The sequence below is a fragment of the Bos indicus x Bos taurus genome, chromosome X (assembly GCF_003369695.1).
Source record: "Bos indicus x Bos taurus breed Angus x Brahman F1 hybrid chromosome X, Bos_hybrid_MaternalHap_v2.0, whole genome shotgun sequence".
NCBI lineage: Eukaryota > Metazoa > Chordata > Mammalia > Artiodactyla > Bovidae > Bos > Bos indicus x Bos taurus.
The window spans coordinates 64,693,785-64,716,260 of record NC_040105.1 but is presented as its reverse complement, the minus strand read 5'-3'; the positions used below and the strand labels follow the sequence as shown (position 1 = coordinate 64,716,260).

Sequence of the window (22,476 nt, the reverse complement as noted above, 5' to 3'; positions counted from 1 at the left end):
AAGGTGAACAGGAGAGATGATCTGAAGAGAATGAAGGTGTCGACTTGCTGGTCCAGCCCCGACACCCTTCCAAGAGCCCACCCTTCCAGGACACGCAGATTCACACACTTTCTTTGCAAAGAAGCTCTGTGTATTGGGTGCAACAGCTCTGGGGTCTCTATATAAATAATATACAAAACCCAACAGCTCAATGCCTCACATTAACAAAAATACTAAAAACTCATTAAAAATGGAGCCTAAGGGAAGAGCCCCAACCACTACTGGTGCTAGCCCAGGAAGAGGACTGGGAATTAAGAGGAAATGGTGGGGCCACATCCAGTGTACAAGCAGTTCCTCCAGGTGGCTCAGTAGCGTCCAAATATGTTGGTACTGGGCTGTGGCTGGGTGTCTGTGAAAAACCAGAGACTATCAGGAATGGGCAGCTGAGCAGGGGCGAGGGTCTGCAAGAGGAGAGCCACTCAGGCACCAAGGGAAAGGGGTAGAAGGCAATGCTTCCCCCCACAAGCTGGGCTTGAAGCAATCACCTCAGCCACTTTGACCTCTACCCTCCCCCCTCCCCCTCCCCCCCTAGTTATTCTGCGGAGGCACTCCTTGGGCAGGAAGGCAGGCTTACTAGAGAGCTGTTGTTGGAGCTGCCGGACCAAAGCTGCTGTCTGTTGTTGTTGCTGTGTCTGCTGAAGCCCCTGGCGCTGGAACTGAGGTGAAAACAGGACATGGAAGATGGAACTTGAATGTTCCCCATCCTTCTCCATCCTCACGTCCCCACCCATCTGTAGAGGGCCTGGGCTTGCCTCCTGCCTCTCCCTAGCTGCACATGCTGCCGCCCCAGTGGGGGCGGGGGGCAGGGGCTGGAATCCAGCAGCTACCTGGGGCTGGGACTGGGGCTGGGGCTGAGGAGGAGCCGCCTGCTGCTGCTGCTGCTGGTGTGCTTGTTGCTGCTGCTGTTGCTGCTGCTGCTGCTGTTGCTGCTGTTGCTGCTGCTGCTGCTGTTGCTGCTGCTGCCATGAAGACAGAAGAGATCCATGTAAGGAGAGCAAGGGGCTGAACCTCAGTGGTGGAGGGACAGGGAGAGCAGAGGAAGCACAGGGAACTCTGGGTCTGCTGCCTTCCCTGCTCAGGGAGCTGCAGAGAAAATCTAATCTGGAGCACCCAGCAGATGACCCCCAACTCTCTCCAACCGGGACCCCTGGAAAAGTGGGGAGGGAAGGAACTAGCTTCTCAAGGCCCCACTACATGCCAACTCCCCTGCGGGTACTTAAGGTACTTGCACTGCCTCATTCTATCTTTTTGTCTTTTTTTTAAATCTATTTAATTAAAGGATAATTGCTTTATAATATTTGTTTGATTTCTGCCATACATCAACATGAATTAGCCATAGGTGTACATATGTCCCCTCCCTCTTGAACTTCCCTTCCACCCCCTTCCCACCCCTCTAGGTTGTCACAGAGCACCAGGTTTGAGCTCCATGAGTCATACAGCAAATTTCCACTGGCTCTAATTTTACATGTGGTAATGTATGTTTTTCAGTGCTACTCTCTCAATTCATCCCACCCTCTCAATCCCTCTGCTTGTGTCCACAAGTTTATTCTCCATGCCTGCATCTCTACTGCTGCCCTGAAAAAGGTTCATCAGTATCATCTTTCTAGATTCCACATATACGCATTAATATATGACATTTGTTTTTCTCTTTCTGACTTACTTCACTCTATATAATAGGAGAACCACCCAGAAGAGCCTGTGCCTCTCCTTGCCCTCTTCCTCTCCTCCTCCTCCTAGGTCTCCCAGGTCCCAGATGAAATCCCAGGGCCTTACCCGCAGGATCTGCTGCTGCTGCTGCCGGATATGGTACTGTTGCTGCTGCTGCTGCTGCTGCTGCTGCTGCTGCTGCTGCTGTTGCTGTTGCTGCTGTTGCTGCTGCTGCTGCTGCTGTTCAGGCAGGATGGAAGCCGACCGGATGCCAGCCTGGACACCCTGGGGGCCCAGTGGGGTCATGGTGCCTATCATGGGTGTTTGCTGCAGTGTCTGGTGGGAAAACCTACAAAGACAAGGAGAGGCAGAGATCAAGGCATGGGCTGTGGGGGGAGAGGGGCAGATGAGCCCCAGGTCTCTGACCCCAAAGAAATACCAACAGGCCATTTCATTCACTTCTGTCACCAACTAGAAGAGCCTTTTTGGCTTGTGACAGATTACTAAGTTGGGGAATGAGAAGCAAAGACAACCCCCTACTTTAGTGTCTCCTAACCTTCATGGTTAGGGATTTTTCAATTCTGTTGTAGCTGTTTTTCTCTTATGAAGATGAAACACAGCCTGAGCATAGGCTAGCTATTCTATAAACACTCACTAAGGTTGTTCAGCTTATTACCATTGTCAGGGTCTTGAAGACTGCTGAGTTCTATTGCTCCTTACACTTTCCTGACCCCAATCGGTACTTCACCTCAACAGGCTACTGGCTGGGTCCTTGTCTCAAGTCTTCTGTCACCTTCCCTTTGCATCCTCTCCACGTGGTGGTGGTTTAGTCGCTAAGTCATGTCCGGCTCTTGTGACCCCATGGACAGTAGCCTGCCAGGCTCTTCTGTCCATGGGATTCTCTAGGCAGGAATACCGGAGTGGGTTGCCATTTCCTTCTCCAGGGGATCTTCCCAACCCAGGAATCAAACCCAGGTCTCCTGCATTGGCAGGCAGATTCTTCACCAACTGAGCTATAAGGGAAGCCCATCCTCTCCACGAGACCCATGTTAATTTCTCAACATGCCCAAATCATCACATCATTTTCCTGACCAAGAGTGCTTTCAGATTGTGTCTCAACCCCATGCCAAGCATTCCAAGCTCTCTCTCAACCTGTCCACTCCCAACCTATCCCTACTCCTTCCCTGTCACGAATCTTAAATTCCAGCCAAGCTCTTCTCCTGCCTGTCCTCCCAGCCACCCTACATGTCTTTGTTAATGCTATGTCCTCTACCTGGGATCCCCCTCCTTTTCCTCCTCCACGCAAATCCAAATCACAGCTATCCTTCAAAGGCCAACTCAGGTCTGACCTCCTTCATGAAACTTTCTCTGATGATTCAGGCCCACAATAATATCATCCCCCACTTTTCCTGAATTCCCGTTTTATTTTACAGCACCCAACTGCACAGCTGATTGTATCTTTCATTACCACATTCTCTAAGTACTTTTCTGAATAAGTCTCTTCTTCCCAGCTAGAGTAAAAATTCTATGTGGTGAAGGACTTTGGATTTTTTTCCAATAGTTTTCCTCACCCTACCTGGTCCTAGCACAGTGCTGGCCACACAGTGGGCACTTAATCAGTACCTCTAAGTAAGGGACTTTTCTTCCGGTCCACCCCCACAGTGTTCTCAACCCTAAGCTGCAGAACCTCAAGACATGATTACAATGTCTTTAGTAAGGCCTAACTGACATTCAGTAAGATGGGAGGATGTGTTCGCTGGTCCACTTCAGCATTAAACTGCTCTAATGGTAGCTAGATGACTCCTTCCCACACACTGCATCTATGAACTCCAGGTCTTTCCTTCTCATAAGCATATAAGTGATTTATCCTCTTTGGTTCTCAAAGAAACTTTGGGAAGCAAGCATGAGAGTACTGGCCACCAGTGCCCCTTCCAGCTCTGGCATTTTGTGTTGACAGGCCAGGTATGTGCTCTTGATGCCTCCAAAAGTTCTGACTAGTCTCACCACATCCAGGCCCAGGTTTTCCCAAATTGAAAGCCTCAGTGTCTCCGCCATGCCTGGCTCACTTGGGTACCTTTGAGTGGAGGTCAGCCCATGTCCGTAGGTTGGGGCCTGCTGGTGCACATAGCCACTGGGCCGCTGCTGCAGGTGGCGAGTAGGATCTACAAGAGTAGGATTGGTAGAAGGGTGGGTGCTCTGGTAAGGCTGGCTGGAGTAGCTGGGGGGCACCATGGTACCTGCAGGGCCTGTGTGTTGCTGCAATCCCACATGAGAAACATAAGGAGTATAGCCCTGGAGGGGAGGAGGAGAGAGGGTGTCAGAGCCAGGGGTGTGCAGACCAGCGTGCCTGGAGCTCCCCAAGTCTCCCCATCTTGCACCCTTACCTGGGAGGTCTGCAAACCGTACGAAGAACTGGGAGTCATCTGATGGACAGATGACTGTCCCAACATCCCTTGACTCTGTTAGAGGGAAAAAGGAAACAAACTCAAACTCTGGAAATGCTTTCTGCTGCCTCGTTTCTTGCATCTCCCACTCTCCATGTACTTGTGAAGACCCCAAATTCCTGTGACCTTCAAAAGCCCCTCTCCCTGACGGCCCTCCCTACGGCCCCTCTCACTATCTTTGCCTGGAGCTGTTGGCGAAGGCGCTGTCCTTGGGGCACTGCAGGCTGCTGCTGTCGGTACACAGATGTCTTGTAGGAGGCAGGTTCCAGTCCCATGACACCAGTCATGGTCGTGGGCAGCACTCCAGGGTAAGGTGGGCGGGTAGGCAGCTTCTGCATCGGTAACCGCACAGGGCGGTATGGATCCACACGGGGGCCACCTGGAAAGGGGAGCCAACTGACCTCTTTAGGCTCTTTGTCCCTCCATCCCCTGCTCAGCACCCTGTGCATCCATAGCTCCTGGGAGAAGTGGCATTGCCCTTCAGATGGAAGGAATATTCGGGTCAGTCCCTCGCACCCAGTGGCTGGTACCCACCTGCTGGCAGTGGCTGGTTCTGGGTGTAGAGGCCTATGGAGCTCTGCCTGTAGCTAAGGTGGGAGATGGAGCTAGGGTTGGCATGGTGCAGGAGGTCTGGAGGCACTGTCACTCCGTAGGGGCCACTTCGGCCTGGGCCCATTCCATAGTCCTATATGAACGGCAGGGGAGGAAGGTGAGAGGGCTGGGGTCAAGTGGGAAAGGAGGGCAGAACAGGAGGTGGAGCTATGTGGCTCATTGTTTTAATTCTAAAAGTACTCCTTCCTCAAATGCCCCTAGCCCTCCCACAACCAGGATCAGGAAGAGAGTGGGGCTGGGAAAGACGTGCACAGGGATGGCATGCACGGGGATGGCAGCAGCAGTGCTCACTTCCGTCTTGGCGGCAGGCTGGCTGCGCTTCTTGCCCTTGGTGGACTTCTTCTTGCGTTCCTCAGTGCTGGGTGGAGCAGCTCCAGGTTTGTCAGTTTTGGGGGGCTCTGGAGCCTTTTTTTCAGGCTCTAGCAGGGTGGGGGCAGGGGGTTCCTCGTCTTCTGGAGGCAGTGGCAGTGGCTCCAGGTAGTAGGCGCGGGGCCGGGGCCTCAGGTGTGTGTGGTACAGCAGCAGCCGCTGCTGCTCCTCTCCACGGGCCACGCGCCGGTCCACCCGGACTGTTCCAAACCAGCCCCAAGACAGTGGCGCTGATGGCTTCAAGCCCTCAAAAAGATCCCAGGGAGAGATCTTTTGTTTGGTGGAAACCTGAAGACCCTGCTCCAGAAAATGAGAAATAGTGAGCTGCTGAAACTTGGAAAATACAACACAGACCTTGAAGGCTTGCAGGAGAGGGAAAAGTATCTGTTGGCAACAAAAGAAAAAAAAGTTCATGGGTAGATTCAGGGAAGATGGTGAGAGGAAGACAGACAGACACGGATATACACACAGGGGAGGGAGAATGAAGAGGGGACGGTAGGGAGCAGAGGGAGACAGAGACAGACACTGACAGTCAGAGGAAGACAGATATAGAAACAGGAAGGCAGAGAAAGAAAAGGCAGTGAGAGACTGAAGGGAGCCAGAGAGACAGACAGAGAAAGGGAGAGAGAGAAAAACAGGAAGAGAGAGACAGGCTGAAAGAGAGAGAGATACACAGAAAGATAGAGACAAATAAGCAGGAAAACAATGAAGAGAACGCCTATAGGAAAGGATTGGGCTTCTGATTTGGAACCCCACATCCTTATTCTCCTCTCCCTCTACTACACACAATGATTATGATTACTCAATAAATACTGCAACTCACAGAAAGAGGGGACAGAGAAAACCATGCTGAGATAGGTGGATGGGAGGAAAGAGATGCAGGGATTAAAGAGATGCGGGCCATCGGCCAGGCAGATAGGTGGGGTGCAGGCTGGGCTGGAGCAGGATGGGCTGTGGGTGGGGCAGAGGAAAGAGGTTGGGGTGCTGAGAAATGGGTGGCAGGTACAAAGGTGGTGGGGATGATGGGTAGTGGGGAGGGGTAAAAGGAGAGACCAAGGAAAGAGAATGAGATTCCCAAGACAGGGAGAAGATACTTGAGGAAAATAAGTGATTATCTCACACCCCAGGGATGGTTCTTGCTTCCTCATGGAGCCCAATGAACTTGTTGCAGCTATAAGGTTTAAAGCAGGGAGGCTCTGGCCCAAAGGGGAACAAAGGTGGGAAGCAGGAAGCAGGGGGTGGGAAGATAATGGAACGTGCCTCCTTCTTGAAGATGGAGTCGAAGCCAGCAATCTTGTTGCCCTTGGTGTCAATAAGTGAGCCCTGCGGCTCACACGTGATCACATCTCGAGTCGGCTTGGGCAGTGGCAGCAGCTGGTAAACTTTCTCCAGACTATCCGACTGGCGTTCCGCCAACTCTTTCTGCAGGCACAAGAAGATGGGACAAGAGTTTCAGAACACAGGAAACAAGGAATGGGACCTCTCAGGGGCCAGCACAGAAGCTGGCCCGAAGAAAACCCTCAGTAAATCCTCACTAAACAAGTAACAAAGAAGACACAGATGTGTGAGGGAAGGGTAGAGGGGCAGGATGATGTCACTGAGGCTGGACTCCCTCAAGGAAGAGGGAGGAGGCCTCTAGGCCTCGCTCCCTCCGCTCACCCGCAGCTTCTTCACCAGGTTCATGTAGGCACGTTTGTTTTCCTCCATGCTGCCCTGGGAGATGCTGGACATGTCTGCAGCTAGGGTCCCATTGATTAGCACGCTTAGCATGTCCAGGACAGTGGTGAAGAGCTCGCTATAGCAGGAAACCAGGGAGAAAACCAGAGGAGAAAGAGTTTCAGACAGAGATGGCCGGCTTGGACATGAGCAGGGAGCAGGCACCCAAACCGTGTGAGAAACCCCAGACCCTGGACCTCAGAGCCCAAAGTGTCAGCCACATCTACTGCCAGGGTCATGCACCTGGTTTGGGGGAGGGGCTCCTCTTGGGGGCGAAAGTGGAGGGAGGGGAGGGGGATGCTTTACTTGTTGGACTGCATGTCGACAGTGCCGCTGATGATGATCTCCAGGAGGAGCACAGCCCACTCCGTGGTCTGCTGGGTGCTGCGCTGCACTGTGTCAAACATGCCCCCCACCTGCCAGGGCCACATCAAGTCAGTCAGATGGCTCAGGGGCGGAGGCCAGCCTTTGGAAGCTCAGATTAGAACCTGGGCTACATGATCTCAGGCCAACGACTTAATTCTCGACCTCTCTGGGCCTTGGTTTCCTTACTTATGTAATGATGAAGTTAGACCAAAGGATGTCCAGGATCTCATTGAACACTCCACAATAGGTGTCTAGGGCTTCTCAGGCCCAGCCAAAATCTACAATACTGAGGCAGGGTCCCTGCAAGGATACAGTCTCCTTAACCACTTCCAGGTCCCACGTCCTTTAGGAGAGATGGGTTAATACGTGAAGATCCAGGCGAACCTGGGCCCTCATCTGCATCCTCGCCTCCCCAGGCTGGGGCTTCTTTGTCTGCGGTCCTAGCTCCACCCCTTTCCTCCTTCTTCCCGGCTCCCTCTCTCACCAGGTTGAGCCGCAGTTTGAGTGCCTCATGCATTAGCTGCTTTGGTTTGCAATCGTCTAAATACTGGTCATCTCTCCAATTAGTCACAATCTAAGACAGAAACAAGTACAACACACAGCTCAGGGATTTCGTCGTGTCCATGCCAAAGCACCCAGGGTGTTCTTGTCAGAAAATACTGAAGATTAAGAGTACATAAGTAGCCTCTTGGCTGCATCCTCCTCTGCCCTCCTGCCTAGCTCCAGGCCGAAAGACCCATACCTGGTGGACCTGGCTGTAGAGCGAGGTAAGGAGTCCCTCACGCTGCTCATCCTGCCCCTTCAGACATGTCAGCACCAGGGATAAGAAGGGCTGCTGGCTCAACAGGGACATGCTAGAGACGGGACAAGAAAAAGAGCAGGACCAGGTCAGGCGACTTCCAACTTCATTCCTCCAAGCCCCCGACTCTACTCTTTTAACATGTAGCCTCTTGTTTGACCATCTTTCTTCTCCTCCAATTGTACCTTTTTCTGATTTTGACCCTCACCTCTTTGACCCAACTTCTCTTCCTCCCTGGGCCTCCTCTCCATTCCACTCCGCAATCCCAGCCCCACAACAGCCACTTTACCTCTTTTGCTTTTGTCGATCACGTTCTTTGCGGGAAGAGGAGTCCAGGTGCTGGCCGTTCTCCAATTCTTCCCCAGCAGCCTTTAACACATGCCCCTGGACTGAGGTGGGCAGTTTGGCAATGAGAGGAGCCACTAGCCATACACCCGAGCGTTCTAGAGAGCTGGAGAGATGGCACGCGCAGGGTTACAGAGGAGCCAGGCAAGGCTGGAACAATCCCTCCTCTCTTTTCTAGATGGACATGCCTGACATCTCTGGGCAGCTGAAATCATTTACACTACTGGAAGAGAAAACTCAAAAGGGGATGGGTCCTAACACATTTCTATTCAACCTGAGCACAGGCTTGGTCTTGCTGCTGCTGGGCATGTTGCTTGCAGCATTTCCAGAAGATGACCCTGTCTCTGCAGACTGTTGGAAAACCTCGATTGTGGCCTTGGCGATGTTCTCTAAGAGGGAGTTCATCTCCTAAGGAGGATGAAAGGCACAGGGGAGGTAAATAGGTTAGCTGGTGGCAAAGGCAAAGAGATAGTAGGAGAGATAGGAGATGAAGACAGAGGAAGGCACCTGTGGAGGCTGATGGGAGGGTAGGAACACAACTCTGTTGGGCATCATGCCCTCCACCACCTTGCAGTACTTCTCCAGTGCCCCACTGTCTTCTCCTTTACATACCCCCTTACAGCTGTGGCCACAGAAACAGCCTCTACTACCACAGCTGTGAACCTTCCCCACAGCTCAGAGCCCCAACACTCTCAACCCATGTCCCTTATCATCGGTTCCACACATCCGCCATCTTCCCATCCTCTCTTATCTCCAGAACCCAAAGAGAGAACCTAGGCTCCTCTATGGCAGCCCCCTTCTCTGACACATATTGTTGGAAGTGAGCATGAGAGAGGGTCTGGGAACCACTCACATTGTTAGGGGTCTGCTTGATCATGAGCTGCAGTTCCAATGAAGACTGGCGCATGGTCCACTGGTCCAAGTTCTGTGACAGAGACCCCATCAGCAAGCTAGTCAACATTGTGTCATCCCAGCCACTTAGTACCCTGATGCCAGCCCCTGATCTCTCACAACCTTGAATCACATATGCCTGGAGGTCTGAAAGGGCCCTTGACTTCCCCTCTTTAGGAAAGATCACACTTAAATAATCCAAAATGGCTGAAAATAAAACTATCCTATTTCAAAAGTGGTTTGGAAAAAATTTCACATCTTCCCCAGTTTCCTGCTCCAGAGCCTCACATTCCTCCGTATCAGGAAGTTCTGCTTAACGCTTAACTTAAATCTTTGATGTTGAAGTTGAAGCTCGCCACTCCTGTTTTCAAAGTCCTTTACAGACCCGAGGGCTAGTCTTAGTTAATCTCTCTGAGGCATTATCTTCTCTCAGCTGAAGAGGCCTCATTCCTTTAGGTTCTCCTCAACAGCTTTATTTTTCCACCCCCCAGTCACATGAATGTCTGCAGCAGTGTGGTGAGGCAGGAAGGGTGCAGGGAGACCTGGGCTCCTATACTGACTCTAAACTTACCAGCTGCGTGAGTTACTGAACCTCAGTCAAGTTACTTAACCTCTTCAAGCCTCAGTTTCATTGATGCTAAAACAAGGATATTCATACCTACTTCACAGGGTTGTTAAGACTAACTGAGGAAATCTACATAGAGTACTGAGCATGGTACCCAGCATGAAGCAGCCATTCAATAAGCAGTAGCTTTCCAACAGCATTACTACTCATCACTGAGCTACGACCGACATGCTAGACACATAAGACCAAAACCTAGACCTCCCAGATGCTCTGTCTCCCACTGATAAGCCAAAGCCCTACTCCAGCCACTTGTGTGCCCTCACCCAATGGTTCACTCTTGCGTCTAGACCATATTGGCTTGACTTCAAAACCCATGCTGGAGCTGTTTCTCTCACCACCTTTTGTCCATATCCTCATTCATCTTCCTACTTAATTCTCCCTCTCTTTTTCTCTCAAGGTTCCCATCATTTCACCCCAGGTTCAGGCCCCACCACTTCCTCCAAGACCCTCGTCACCTTGGCCTACCTGGAGAATACGCTTAATGCGTTGCCGCTGTGGGTTTTCCCCATCCTCGTTGTCCAGCAGCCGATGTGGGTAGCAGATAAGCTGCATGAGGCGCTGGGCCTGGGCACTGCTCAACACTGGGTCTTGCAGGTCATTGCTGTCCTCACACAGCGATTTAAGGCAACGTTCTCCTACCCATTCCTGAGGAAGCCAAGAATCAGGGGACTGGGCCAACCAGTGAGGGGCTTAGGAATAAGGGGGATGGACCAGAGGTTGGTGAGGGATAAAATGTATGGCGGGGAGGTGGTGTGATCATGACAGGAAACGAGACTATATTATATAGCAGCATTTAAGAGGTCTGCGGGAGAAGGTGAGACTGACCTGCTGGCAGATGCTGCGTAGCACGTACTTGGCATAGACATCCAGACTGGCTGTCTCCACAGAGATGTTGCGGCCACCCTGCCTCCGACTGCCACTGCCACCTCCTCCTTCCTCCTCTGGAAGCTCTTCTGTTCCTCCTGTCACAGTGAAGCCCGAACCCTTCAGTTCCGCATCCCCTGCGGTTCACGGGCGGGAGATATGGAGTGCAAAGTGAGATCCCAATGCTGTGTGGAGACCTGCCCCAGAGCCACAGAAGCAGCACTCCCCAAATCCTGCCGTATGGGACAGAGACATACTTCCCTCCTTCCTATCCTCCAGAAAGGTCAGAGAGACCACCTTTAGGAGGGAGAAAGACTGTCCTTTGTAGTTTAGCTGGCGCTCCACCCTATACACACTTTTGGCACCACTCTTTCTACCCCCATACCAAGTACAAACACAGCCTTGAGAACAGCAAACACAGCTCCATCCACGATGCGGTTCTGGGAGGCAGCCAGCAGGTGGCGGTCACAGGAGGAGCGGATTCCTACAGTAGGCTTGTCTGGTGGAGAGAGCTGAAGTCAGGGGAAGCCAAAGTAGAAACAGTAGGGGTAGGGTAGCCACACTATCCTTGGCAGCCTGGCTTGGATGGAGTCACTTACTTCCATCCGATTGGCAAGGATTGAGTTGAGGTGTCTTGAAAAGGTGGAGGAGGATGCGGCAGGTAAGCCGGGCCCCTGGCTCAGAGTCCTGTTCACTGCAAGCTACAGAGAAGACACAGAGGCGGGGAAAGGATGAAGGTGGGCTATATGTGGGTTTGTGGGTGCTGAGGCACTAAAACGGTGGCTGAGGTCAGGCAAAAGGAGATAACACATTGGAGAAGAGGTGAGGGAGCCAACTGTTCTATAGTGTAGAGGGGAGAACCTGGAAGGGTCAGGAACAGGAACGACTGGGGATACAGGTGCAGGGTCAGAAACAGGCCCCTCCCAGCCTGAGGCACACAACAGAACTGGCTTCTGGTGCCACCAGGAGGCCCACAGTGAACAAGGAGAGTATGGCCATTGAGTGTGTATTGACATTGGGGGTCTAGACTTTCTAGGGGTCACAAATTGGTAGTTCACCAGCATTAAGGAGTGAAGGGATGGCCGCACAGCGAATCAGATCCTCCAGGAGCAAACACTGCCGAGCGATGAGGATGGCAACAAAAGTGGCCAGGGAGTCGTGAAAAGACAGGTCACTGACCTGGAGGAAAAAAGCAGACACACACCAGGACTCAGTGTGGAAAGAGTTCTCCTACTCTGAGTGCTGGGCCTCCATTCTGCATAAAGCTGTCCCTCCACTCTCACAGTCGCTGGGAGCAGACTCCTGCCCTGGGGACTGCCCGGTGTGCCCCCACCCCCAGTCTCACATCTACATTGCAGAGGAGGTCGTTGAAACCACAAGTGCCATTGTTAGAGGAGCAGCACAAGGCCTTAAGCACTCCCAGCCACTCTGCACTCAGTGACTTGCAATAGCCGGTCAGCTCTGCACACAGGATGGCGATGTCATTCACCCTGGGGAAAAGTACAAATGCCCTCAGCAAAAACCTTGTTCCAGCAAAACCTCAGACTCATTAACTTTTCATCGCCACCCCAGCTATAACCAAGGTTGTGGTACCTCCCGGGCAAGTCATCCCTCCCAACATCAGGCGGGAGCGTGGTGCCCATGCCTCACTCAGTACGCCCCATACCTATCCGAATCATGGTGCCCCACACAGACGTGCATAAGGGCATTGCAGACAAAGCTGTAGCGGTTAGCAGGGTTCTCACTAAGACTCTTGCCTAGCCCCGTGTAGGTGAAGGTGTGAGCGGCGGGGTTCTCTAAAGTGTCGATCATGAACTCGGGTGCCCAGCGCATGTTGGACTCTGACGGCTCCACGTTGCAGTAGATGGTGTTCTTCACCTTGGAGCAGAAGTCACTGCAGGGGTAGGGGAGAGGAGAGAGCAGTATTGAGGAAGTGCTAGTGAGCCAGAGGGATGGTCAGGAAAGAGGAGAAAAGAACAAAAAGGAGAAAATGAGGGACCAAGGGCCTTAAGGCAAGAAGAGGGGAAATGGGACAAAGCAGACCAACTGGGCGGGAGAGAAACCCAGTGAGGGTAAGGCACAGGGGCCCCAGGAGGCAGGGAGGAGGAGCGTGGGCCCTGCAGGCGTGGGCTGGAAGCAAGGCTGATGAGGAAGGAGGCCCACTCTGGGGACCAAGAACACTTAGAGGACACTGTCCCCAAATGACCCTGCAGACACAGCAGGGTGGTAGGCTGTGCTCTGCTCCTGAGTTGGGTGATAGCGAGGAGATGGGATGAGGTCCCACTCTCTACCCCTTACCTTCTACCTCTCTTACCTGAAGAGTTCCCCAAATTTGCTCTTTAAATGGCTACAGGAGGTGTACAGATCATAGAGATATGCAAGGATACAGCGTTCTGCAGAGGAACCATCAGATCGGTTCATCCCATGCTTAACTACGCCACACAGCCTGTCGAGAAGGGACAAGGTCGCACCTGGAGCAATGGCGGGTCTGGGCGCCAAGATTCCTGTCCCTCCGCAATGTTCTGTCCCCTCCCTACCAGGAAGGCATGCAATTCTGCATTGCAAGAGCCTTATGTGTTCTCTGCAAGTCATTTCCAACGGCCTTCACCAGGGCCCCGTGGGTTTTGGTTATTCTGAAGCTCCACTTACCCCTCAAAGACCTGTGCCATCTGGTCCTGGTTGAGGATGAGGCAGGCATGATAGTGGCGCAGGACAGCCACGATGCACAGGCACAGGCTGGTGGTGTAGCTGCCCACCAGATCTGAGGATTTGAGAAGCAGTTCGGCCTCGACTACACTCAGTTCATTCAGCAGCTAGCAGAGTGAGTGGGGGTTGAGAAACAAGAAGAGGCCTCAAATGTTATACATCATTCCTTTTCCTGTGAGAAAACTGGAGCCCTTTCCTGCTAGAGATGCCTCAGCCTGGAAGGACTCCAGTGGCATATTCCACTGCCCTTTATTCTATTAACAACAAGCCACATAAATGATCTACCCAGTGTCCAGGATATAATCCTATGAAGTCCACAGTGGAAGGACAGTCTGTGCCCAGTGCTCTAATCCATCTCTCAGGCCTCCCCAGGGAGTACTTGAGTCTCTATTCCTGCTGGCTTAGCTCATGGGCCACTCCCCTGACACTAGCCTTTTGGTCCCTCCAAATAACATGGGACACTGGCTTGAGCCTCTGCTCTTGTCCTTGTGACCCTGTACTGCACAAACGCCCTCTCCTTCATCTCCCCAACTCCCCCACCTGAATGGCAAAGTCGATGAGGCCACTGATGCTGAGTGAATATTCCATGAGGTCGAAGATAAACTGCACATGCTGCACCAGAGGCAAGTGGTATGACATGCCAAGGGCAAAGCTCGTGATCTGCTCCAGAACATTCCGGGAGACCTAATAAGGGCAGTGGGAGTGAGATGGGAGTGGAGAGAGGTGAGAAGAACCAGGGCAGCAGGAAAGGATGATGGGGAAAAGGGGTGAGAACAGGAGGCTTAGCCTGCCTGGGGGAGAAAAAAGATAAGGAGAGAAGGAAAACAGGACAAGGAGGCCAGAATGTGGGAAGGGGGCTGGACTTAGGCCCACACCTGAGCCGTGACCTGATGTTGGTCATAATGTGAAAGGTGCTGGAACTTAGCAAAGATATCCTCGGCAGTGGGAAAAGCTTCAGGTCGGTTTCGTCGCCGCTTCTGTCCATCCTCCCCACCTGAGGGGACAGTTGAAAGGGACGAGTCAGGACAGGGAAGATAACCAGGCAACTGGGGGTGGGGGGGTATGGAGAGAAGGCTATGGTGGGGAGGGAAAGGGGAAGGAAGGGAGGGAGGGAGGGAGGAAGGGAAGGAAGGAAGAGGGAAGACGGGAAGGGAGGGTCAAGGAAGGGGTGGGGGAGGGATGAAGGGAAGGGAACAGTGAAGCAAAGGTTTGGAGGACCACAGACTATGTGGACCTTAGAGGAGTACGTACAGGGAAGTGCTAGGTTGAGGGAGGGAAGGGAGAGGGAGGGCGGGGTAGTATGGGGCTTACTGTGAGGTACCTAAGAATGTCAGGTCTCCAGGATTCAGAGGCACAATAGGAGCAAGCTGGTCTGCAGAGGGGGGGAATGAGGGGGGAAGTTTCAAAAGGACTAGAGCTCTCAGGAGACTCCAAGAGACAGGACATTGGGACATGACTGGGAGTTCCCTATGCTGGGGAAGGGAAGACTGACTAAGGTGCTCTTTGGGGGAGATCTATTTCAGGTGCCTCAAACCCACCAGTTTCTGCTGTCCCCTTGCGGTTCAGAACCTTCAGGATATCCTTGGTAATTTTCTTGATGGCATGGCGGGCATCATCTCGCTGCTTTCCCACCCCAAACAGTACGACCAACCGCTGGTTGCACTCATGGCTGCATGACTCCTCCTGCATCCCAGCAGCACCATCAGACTCCAGCAGGGATCACTCTCCCTCCTCTCAAAAGCATGCTCCATGCCCCTCAGCACCCCAGCACTCCAACCCTTCCCAGCATACCACACCCTTAAGAACAGCTCCAACCCCTCGGCAAAGTCCTTGGACAGAAACCTGGGCTCAGAACAGAGGGTCGGAAGGTGTTGGCGAACGGTACCTGGGGGATGGGAAAGTGTGTGGCATACTGCACATGCCGTGGCTGGTCATAAAGAACCCCAAGGGTTCCTTCTAGCTTCTCCTTGGGTGGGGGCTTCACCTCCTTCTCAACATCTGGTTTCTCAGGGGATGGACTGCCCTTCCCCTCACAGGGCATAGTAGGGGAGAACAACTAAGAGAAAGGCGAAAGGGCAGAACGTTTAGAGGAAGACAAAAGGATTGAGGAGGGCGCATAAAGAAACTCCCCAAAGTGGCATAACGGAAGGACCTCAGGAGCTAGATGCTTCCACACCAGTATGTAACTTAACTTACTGAGAAATCAGGCTTTTCCATGTCCTCAAAGAGCACACTGGAGCTAGGGTCAATGTCCATAGACTCTGAGAGCCCTGGATCCTGAGTGTAGAGAACAGAAGTGAAGCTGCTTTAGCCCTGAGGAGCTGCTCCTCACCATCTCGAAAGGTTGACTGGAGTTGAAGAGAGGAGCCCATACTGGGAAAAGCATTGGTTCCAGATCCAAGCCTTGACTGGTCCCTTAACCTCTGCAGGCCTTGGTTTCTCTCAGCTTTAAAATGAGGATAAGGATATCTCATGGGGGTGGCGGGCAGGGGGTGGCGGGGAATTCCCTAGTGGTCCAGTGGCAAAGACTCGGCACATTTACTGCCATGGTCCCTGGTTGGGCAACTAAGATCCCACAAGCTGTGTGACACAGCCCCCGTGAAAAAAGAAAAACAATACCTCACAGGTCTGTTGTGAGAATCAAATGAAAAAAAAATAAATAACTTGAGAGTGCTTGCTAAACTGCAAAGCACTAAGCAAATCCTACCCTCCTTATTTGGTAAAGGATTCTCAGAGGACTCCTGGAGCCAGGAAGATGGGGCTGTCAAGAAGAAACAATCTAGGACAAGGAAAAGCTCACTCACCTCCAGCTTGCTGCTGCTGCTGCCCTCAGCCTCCTTGCGCTCTGGGTCATCAGCTGGGTCATCAAAGGGAGAGGGAGGCCGGGGACCAGGGGCTCCGAAGGCAAGGTCCCCTCGGGAGATGAGGGTGCAAGTGTACATGTTGTGGGAGAAAACATCATGTCGAATCAGTTCACAGAACAGCAGTACCAAGTTAAAGAATTCCACTCGCTCACTCTCACTTCGGGGGTCCGCTGGAGAGAGGGAAGGAGAAAAGATGAATTAGAGGAGCACAAAAGAGACAGGCAGAAAGAAAGAAATACACCGAAGGCATGGTGCTCCTAGGTACCTGAAGTAGACAAGAATAGGAATGACTCAAAAGAAAAAAAAAACAACAAAACCAAAGCTCTGGAGGGACAAAGTGTGGTTGGTTATCCTACCCCACCTTCTGCCCCACACACCATCTCCTAAAGGAATACAGCATCTCTGCTATTTATACGTGAAAATGCGTCAACTGCATGCTCTCATTCTTATTCTTATCTTTATTTTTCGACCCTGTTGAATTGTAAGATGATCAAAGACTAGAATTATGTCCATAAGTCATTATGCTTAGAGCTCAAGACTGAAATATATTCCAGAAGGCCCTTCACTATGCTTTCTGATGACAGGATGGCTGAGTCTAGGCAGAGGGAACCAGAGAGTGGCAGGTCCATACTCAGCATGGGAGCCTGTGTATCCAGAAACTGTAAGAGGACATCTTGGAAAATGGGAGCACTGGGAGCAGAAAGGGAGCCAGAGGCAATGGAACCCTTCTCATCTGCAGCTTCCGATTCTCCACAACGCTGTAAGATGAAAGAACAGACTATAAGATTGGGTTTCAACTATTTCTTCACTCGCCCATGTGCAATCCTTGAACTACTGACTGTTCTGCCTCCATTCCCAAGGTTTTTACTTCCACTCCCCTCCCCTGACTCCCATTTTCTTTACCATCTCCCAATTGCACCTTGGTCGCTTCTCTTAACTCTGACATGGTTCCGCTCCTTTCTACTTTTGCCTTATGTCCTCAAATTTCCCTGTACATTTTCTACCACTTCTTCACTCTCACAATTTCAACTTTGGTCCCACTACCAGCTCAATCTGGCTTCGATCCCAACTGCCACTGCCCCATGGGCTGCCCCTAACCTCAGCCTCAATCTCTGCCTGTCTCTTCTCCAGCAGCTTGGCTACCACCATCGCACGATGCCGACCAGAACGCTTGCAGCTGACAGCCCATTCACACAGTAACGATACCACTGCATCATCATCTGAGGAGATCTGGAGACCAAAGGAAGATAGGGTAAGTAAGGTAGAGTTGAGGACAAAGAAACAAGTTCCAATTTCCTAGTAACTAGACTCCATTTTTGGAGACAGTAATGGCACCCCACTCCAGTACTCTTGCCTGGAAAATCCTATGGACAGAGGAGCCTAGTAGGCTGCAGTCCATGGGGCCACACAGAGTCAGACACGACTAAAGCAACTTAGCAGCTGCAGCAGACTCCATCTTAAAATATCCTAGGCTCAGTAAGATGGGTTGTCTCTTCAGACATCCTCTGGCTTCAATGCCTCACCACACTTTCCCCTCATATATACTGTTGCTTTTGCTCTGTTTTTCACTTTTCTTCCCCTTCTTGCTTATTACCTCGTGCCCATCCTTGCTAGGCCCCAATCCAAAGATTCGATTACAGAGGGAATCAAGAGAGTTGCTGAAGTCAGAGCGTTCAAAACTATGGCTGTCCAACACCTCCAAAGTATGGAGTACTCGTCCAATGGTGAAGCCTAAGGAGGAAAAGTGGTAAAGGGGACTTAACTAGAGGCCTGGTCTACGCCAACTCTCAGATCTGTATGTCCTTACCATCCTGATCCTTTCCCCAAACATTCTTCCTATTGTCTGTCTTCTGGCACCCACCTGCAGTAGCTTCCTGGCACTTATCAAAAGACCAGCGAACCTCAACGGCCTGTCCTCGCTCCTTGATCTGTTGCTCGATCTCCCGCAACTTTGCACGGACCTGCAAAAAGGAGGGCTTTAAGGATGTAGTAAAGCATAAAGAAAAAGGCCAGGGCTTCAGGCTAAAAGAACAGTAGCAGGCACTAGGTCACTATTTCTGAACTGGTAACTTCTCACATCCCAGTCCCCTGGAGGTACCAGGCTATTGGTCAGACTTACCTGCTGAGTGAAGGCACTGTTGCCCTCTGGCATGGGCAGGTTGGAGGGGGCAATAGGCAGGTGGTCAAGTGGTGAGCCAGTCTTGATTCGACTATCAGTCAGTGAATAGTGCCAAACCAGGGCACTAGGACAACACAGCAGGATGGTCTGCCAGACAGAAATAGCTAAGTCAAACTCGGTTTCCATGGCTACCTTCTAGAAGCCCACTGTAAGACCCTACCCTTTGGCTTCTGATCCAAAGTCATTCTGAGTCCCTGGGGTGGCACCACTCCATCTCTGAGCCCCTCTCCTCATCTACCCTCCTAAAGGCTTTGGGTCTACTATTTAGGTCTGGATGGGTATTAACTGAAAAGGAACTAACACCCCATGAATGAGAAGCCAACAATTTCCAAGCAAATTCTCAGTGCCTACTTTTGGCCCCAAGTTAGAATCACTCCCATTTTCTAGGACAAGCACCTGACTCTTCTCAAGATGCCTCTTAATACTAATACTTTCATGCGACCACCCAGTACCTACCTGAAGGATACAGCTGAGGCCAAAAACTAGGGGCCGGTGCTGAGGGCACATAAGCAGGTCACTAAAGGGTGTAGAGGGTGTGCTGCTACTTGGGGGCTGAGGAGCAGGGGTGGTGGGCAGTGTGCTTGTCGACTGAGCAGACATCACATGAGATGAGTGACTGCTCACACCATCCAGCTGCAGGGCCAGTCTCCGTGTACAGAAGTAGGCGAGGCGGCGGGAGAGGTACGCAGACTGAACAAACTCTCCAGAGTACTGTGAAGACATGACAATCAAACCCCCCAGTTCTCTCCGAGGGACACAGCTCTTGTGCCTCATATCTCCTCAAATCCTCCTGAGACACCCCCCCCCCCCACACACACACCAAATCCTAGGCCTTACTCGAAGCAGCAGGGGCAGCAGCAGTTTAAGCAATTCATCCTCTCCAGGGCGGATTTTCTCAAAACACTCAAGTACCCAGGTCAGAAACTCATGTCTGTCCAGCATTCCGTCCTATGGACACCAGGGGTGGGAAGGGGATGAGTTTCAAACAGGGACTATTAGAGATGAGGCAGAGAAAGTAAATGAAAGGATGAGGAAAACCACGAGTGGGGCAAGGTGGCAGGTGGACTCTGCTCCATGTTGGCAGAGTATGAGGTCAGGCTCATTTCCATGCCACACGACACACTCTCCTTCCTACCTGAAACATGAACATGGCCAGCTTCTCGTTGTAGTCCCACTGCCGGATTGCCATCTCAACATCATGGGGCAAGGGGCCTATAGTGGAGCCACAGCCCCCACTTCCAGCAGGCCCTGGCCGGTAGTATTCAGCCATCTTTTGAAGCTGCTCCCATAAGCACTTGGTGATGATCTGAGTCCATTCTAAAAAAAGATGGGGAGATGGCTATTTTACAATGTCCCTCTGCTTAGAACACCTTCTGTCTCCCACCTCCACTCCCAGTCACCATGTTTCTAAATCCTATTCATCCCCATATAGGCTCTAGTCAAATGCCACCTTCAACAACAGGTCCTACTGTATAGCACAAGGAACTACATTCGATATTCTATAATAAGCTATAACGGAAAAGAATACAAATAAGAATGTAGATAAACACACACACACACACATGTATAACTGAATCACTTTGGTGTACACTAGAAACTAACACAACAGTATAAATCTACTATACTTCAACAAAATAAATTAAAACAAAACAAAAACAAATATCACCTTCCTAAAGCCTTTCCAGGTATCCCCAAAAGAAAATAACCTTTATGTTCACAGAATTCTCAAAGAAACTTCTGCCTCCATTTTTTTAATATTACATAATATTATTTATTTATTTTTGGCTGCTCTGGGTCTTCATTGCTGCACACAGGCTTCTCTAGTTGTGTAAGTGGGGCTAGTCTCTAGTTGTGGAGTATAGGCTTCTCGTTGTAGTGGCTTCTCTTGTAGAGCACAGGCTCTAGGGTGTGCAGGCTTCAGTAGTTGGGGCACATGGGCTCCAGAGCACAGGCTCAATAGTTGTGGCTCACAGACTTAGCTGCTCCAAGGCATGTGGGATCTTCCCAGATCAGGGATCGAACCCATGTCTCCTGCACTGGCAGGTGGATTCTTTACCACTGAGCCACCAAGGAAGCCCCTGCCTCCATTTTTGACATTATGTTTCTATATTTAATTATGGGATTTATACAGTGGCCTTAGCATCCCTACTAGACTATAAGCATCCTAAGTGTAGGGATTAGGTAGTGATTATCTTTATAGCCCAGTACCCACTCCAGTGTTCTTGCCTGGAGAATCCCAGGGATGGCGGAGCCTGGTGGGCTGCCATCTATGGGGTCGCACAGAGTCGGACACGACTGAAGCGACTTAGCAGCAGCAGCAGCACACATACAGTAGATACTCAAGACACTTGATGTTTACTAACTGAGTGAATGCAAGATACAAGCAGAAGCAAGGAATATAGATGAGGAAGGAGAGTAATTTCAAGGTTTCTCCACCACTCTTTGAAGTGATCAGTGGAAGGATCCCTGGTATTAGGAGTTACTCACCTGTGAAGGGGTCAATATGTCTCTTCTTAACCTTGGTCTCTGAGATTGCTGCATAGTAGGCACAGGTCATCTTAATGAGCCAGGCGGCCCGCATCACAGGCACTGTGTATTTGGCTAAATACCCAAACACTTCTTCCTTCTTACTGAAAATGGGGACCTGAATGGACATTGCAAACAGTGAGACTTCTCTCACCCCAGTGAGCTGACACCCGTGTACTTCAATCTGAGAATCAGAGGGTACTTGGTACTCACGTTCCCCTCTTTGGCCTGAAGAACAGGAAACAGTACCTCACCTTTTTGGCTAGTTGTGTGAGTGGCTTGGTACCAGCCAGATCAGTAAACCAAGTGTTAATGGCACTCTGGGATCGTGCAGTCACCAGCCAGAAGTTGTCCTTCTGGTTCACTTGGGGCTTCCTTCGCCCAATGTCAGGGAGGGTGTTACAACGTAACTTCTCTGTAATGATGCTGTTGAAGTTGGAACTGATCTGAGGGAAGAAAACTACACCTCAGGGTGGGAAGAAGGGGCAGAAAGGTGGCTGTGCCTTTGATGGGCAAATGCCAATGTGGTAGCATTAGGTTACAAAGGAAAACACTGCCAGTTAGGTCATCCCTTTACGTCTTCCCAGCCTAGGGCCTTTGCTCCCTCTCAGATTCTTCCAGCCTTTTCCTTCAGCCTGATGGGGTTGTCTCACCTTGGCAGGATTAAAGTTGACATTCTTGGCAGTGCCATGTTCATCCCCAGAGACAGCGGGCTGGTTATTGAAACCTTGTTTTACATTCAAGGCCGTTAATTCATCCTGAGGCAGGAAAACAACATTTTAGCTTTTTTCTTCCTTGGGGGAGATGGTGGTGGTGGTGGAAGAGGGCAGAAGAGAAGGGAACAAGGGTGGAAAAAAATAGGAAAATGATTGGGGAGTAGATAACACATTATTATTTAAAAATAATCTCATATTCATTTGGACCCCACCCTCACCCCCACAGTACTAAGATTCCCAATCCCCAGAGCTCGCTCAACAGCACTCTTCCCCTGTGAGTTTACAAGCAGCCTTAGTTCACCCAGCCGCCTCAGACAACTTTCTGAGATCTGTGTGTGTAGAGGGGGCGCCTCCAGCGTGGCCCCAACATCACTCCCGGTTCTAGCTCAGAAACCAGCCCCCACCTCCCCCAGTTCTTACTCTCCGACACCAGTCCACTTTACTCTTCCCCCTTTCGGGACTTGCGCTCCCACAGAGCCGCCCCGCCCCCGCTTCCCCGAGCCATCAGTGCTTCCTCCTATGCCGATTGCTGGCCCCTGGCCCCCTGGGAGCCCGAATTTCTGAACTCACCTCCTTCTGTTTGGGATCTTGAGGGTACACATCAGGAGGCCCCAGCCGCGGCCGCTTCAGGGGCCGGTGTTCGTAGCTCAAGATCCCGAAGGCCGCCATCTTGCTCAGCCCGTAACGACAGAGGCGCCAGCCGGGCCCGATCGCGGCGGGGGGGGGGGAGTGGGGAGGGTAGGGGAGAGGGAGCCGAAAAGAGGGGCG

At 51.5% G+C, this 22,476-nt stretch overlaps 1 protein-coding gene across 5 annotated transcripts; it reads right to left on the bottom strand.

The window, feature by feature from the left end:
- Nucleotides 1-108: 108 nt before the first annotated feature.
- On the bottom strand, nt 109-22,473 carry MED12 (mediator complex subunit 12). Of its 5 annotated transcripts, XM_027535496.1 has the most exons (45): nt 22,279-22,473; nt 21,646-21,750; nt 21,247-21,438; nt 20,954-21,110; nt 19,602-19,783; nt 19,304-19,414; nt 18,923-19,177; nt 18,407-18,553; nt 18,149-18,248; nt 17,882-18,018; nt 17,386-17,517; nt 16,919-17,045; nt 16,228-16,457; nt 15,620-15,700; nt 15,309-15,479; nt 14,962-15,106; nt 14,745-14,795; nt 14,299-14,417; nt 13,964-14,107; nt 13,367-13,530; nt 13,032-13,163; nt 12,384-12,611; nt 12,063-12,207; nt 11,776-11,896; nt 11,317-11,418; nt 11,103-11,216; nt 10,679-10,854; nt 10,319-10,498; nt 9,191-9,262; nt 8,612-8,745; nt 8,282-8,443; nt 7,936-8,047; nt 7,678-7,767; nt 7,134-7,243; nt 6,771-6,906; nt 6,372-6,533; nt 5,034-5,408; nt 4,665-4,815; nt 4,304-4,509; nt 4,071-4,145; nt 3,761-3,978; nt 1,813-2,035; nt 867-998; nt 614-695; nt 109-388 (listed from the first exon to the last, which is right to left on the bottom strand). In XM_027535496.1, exons 1-45 carry the CDS (start codon nt 22,375-22,377, stop codon nt 345-347), a joined length of 6,531 nt encoding a protein of 2,176 aa, XP_027391297.1. In that variant the 5' UTR covers nt 22,378-22,473; the 3' UTR covers nt 109-344. The 5 variants fall into 5 exon arrangements, with proteins under 5 accessions (XP_027391297.1, XP_027391293.1, XP_027391295.1 ...); XM_027535492.1 differs by lacking the exons at nt 109-388; nt 614-695; nt 867-998 and having other exon boundaries at nt 1,681-2,035; nt 5,034-5,495; XM_027535494.1 differs by lacking the exons at nt 109-388; nt 614-695; nt 867-998 and having other exon boundaries at nt 1,681-2,035; nt 4,313-4,509; nt 5,034-5,495.
- Between the last annotated feature and the right edge of the window lie 3 nt (nt 22,474-22,476).

Bases quoted from the DNA above. Each gene is read 5' to 3' on its own strand.
- MED12 (XM_027535496.1), bottom strand. From the start codon at position 22,377: ATGGCGGCCTTCGGGATCTTGAGCTACGAACACCGGCCCCTGAAGCGG. The intron at 19,415-19,601 runs GTAGGAAGGAGA...TGGTGTCCATAG, and splicing joins TGGCCATGTTCATGTTTCAG to GACGGAATGCTGGACAGACA. The intron at 11,419-11,775 runs GTGAACTACCAA...TCTTCTCTGTAG, and splicing joins CCCTTCACTCCTTAATGCTG to CTTGCAGTGAACAGGACTCT.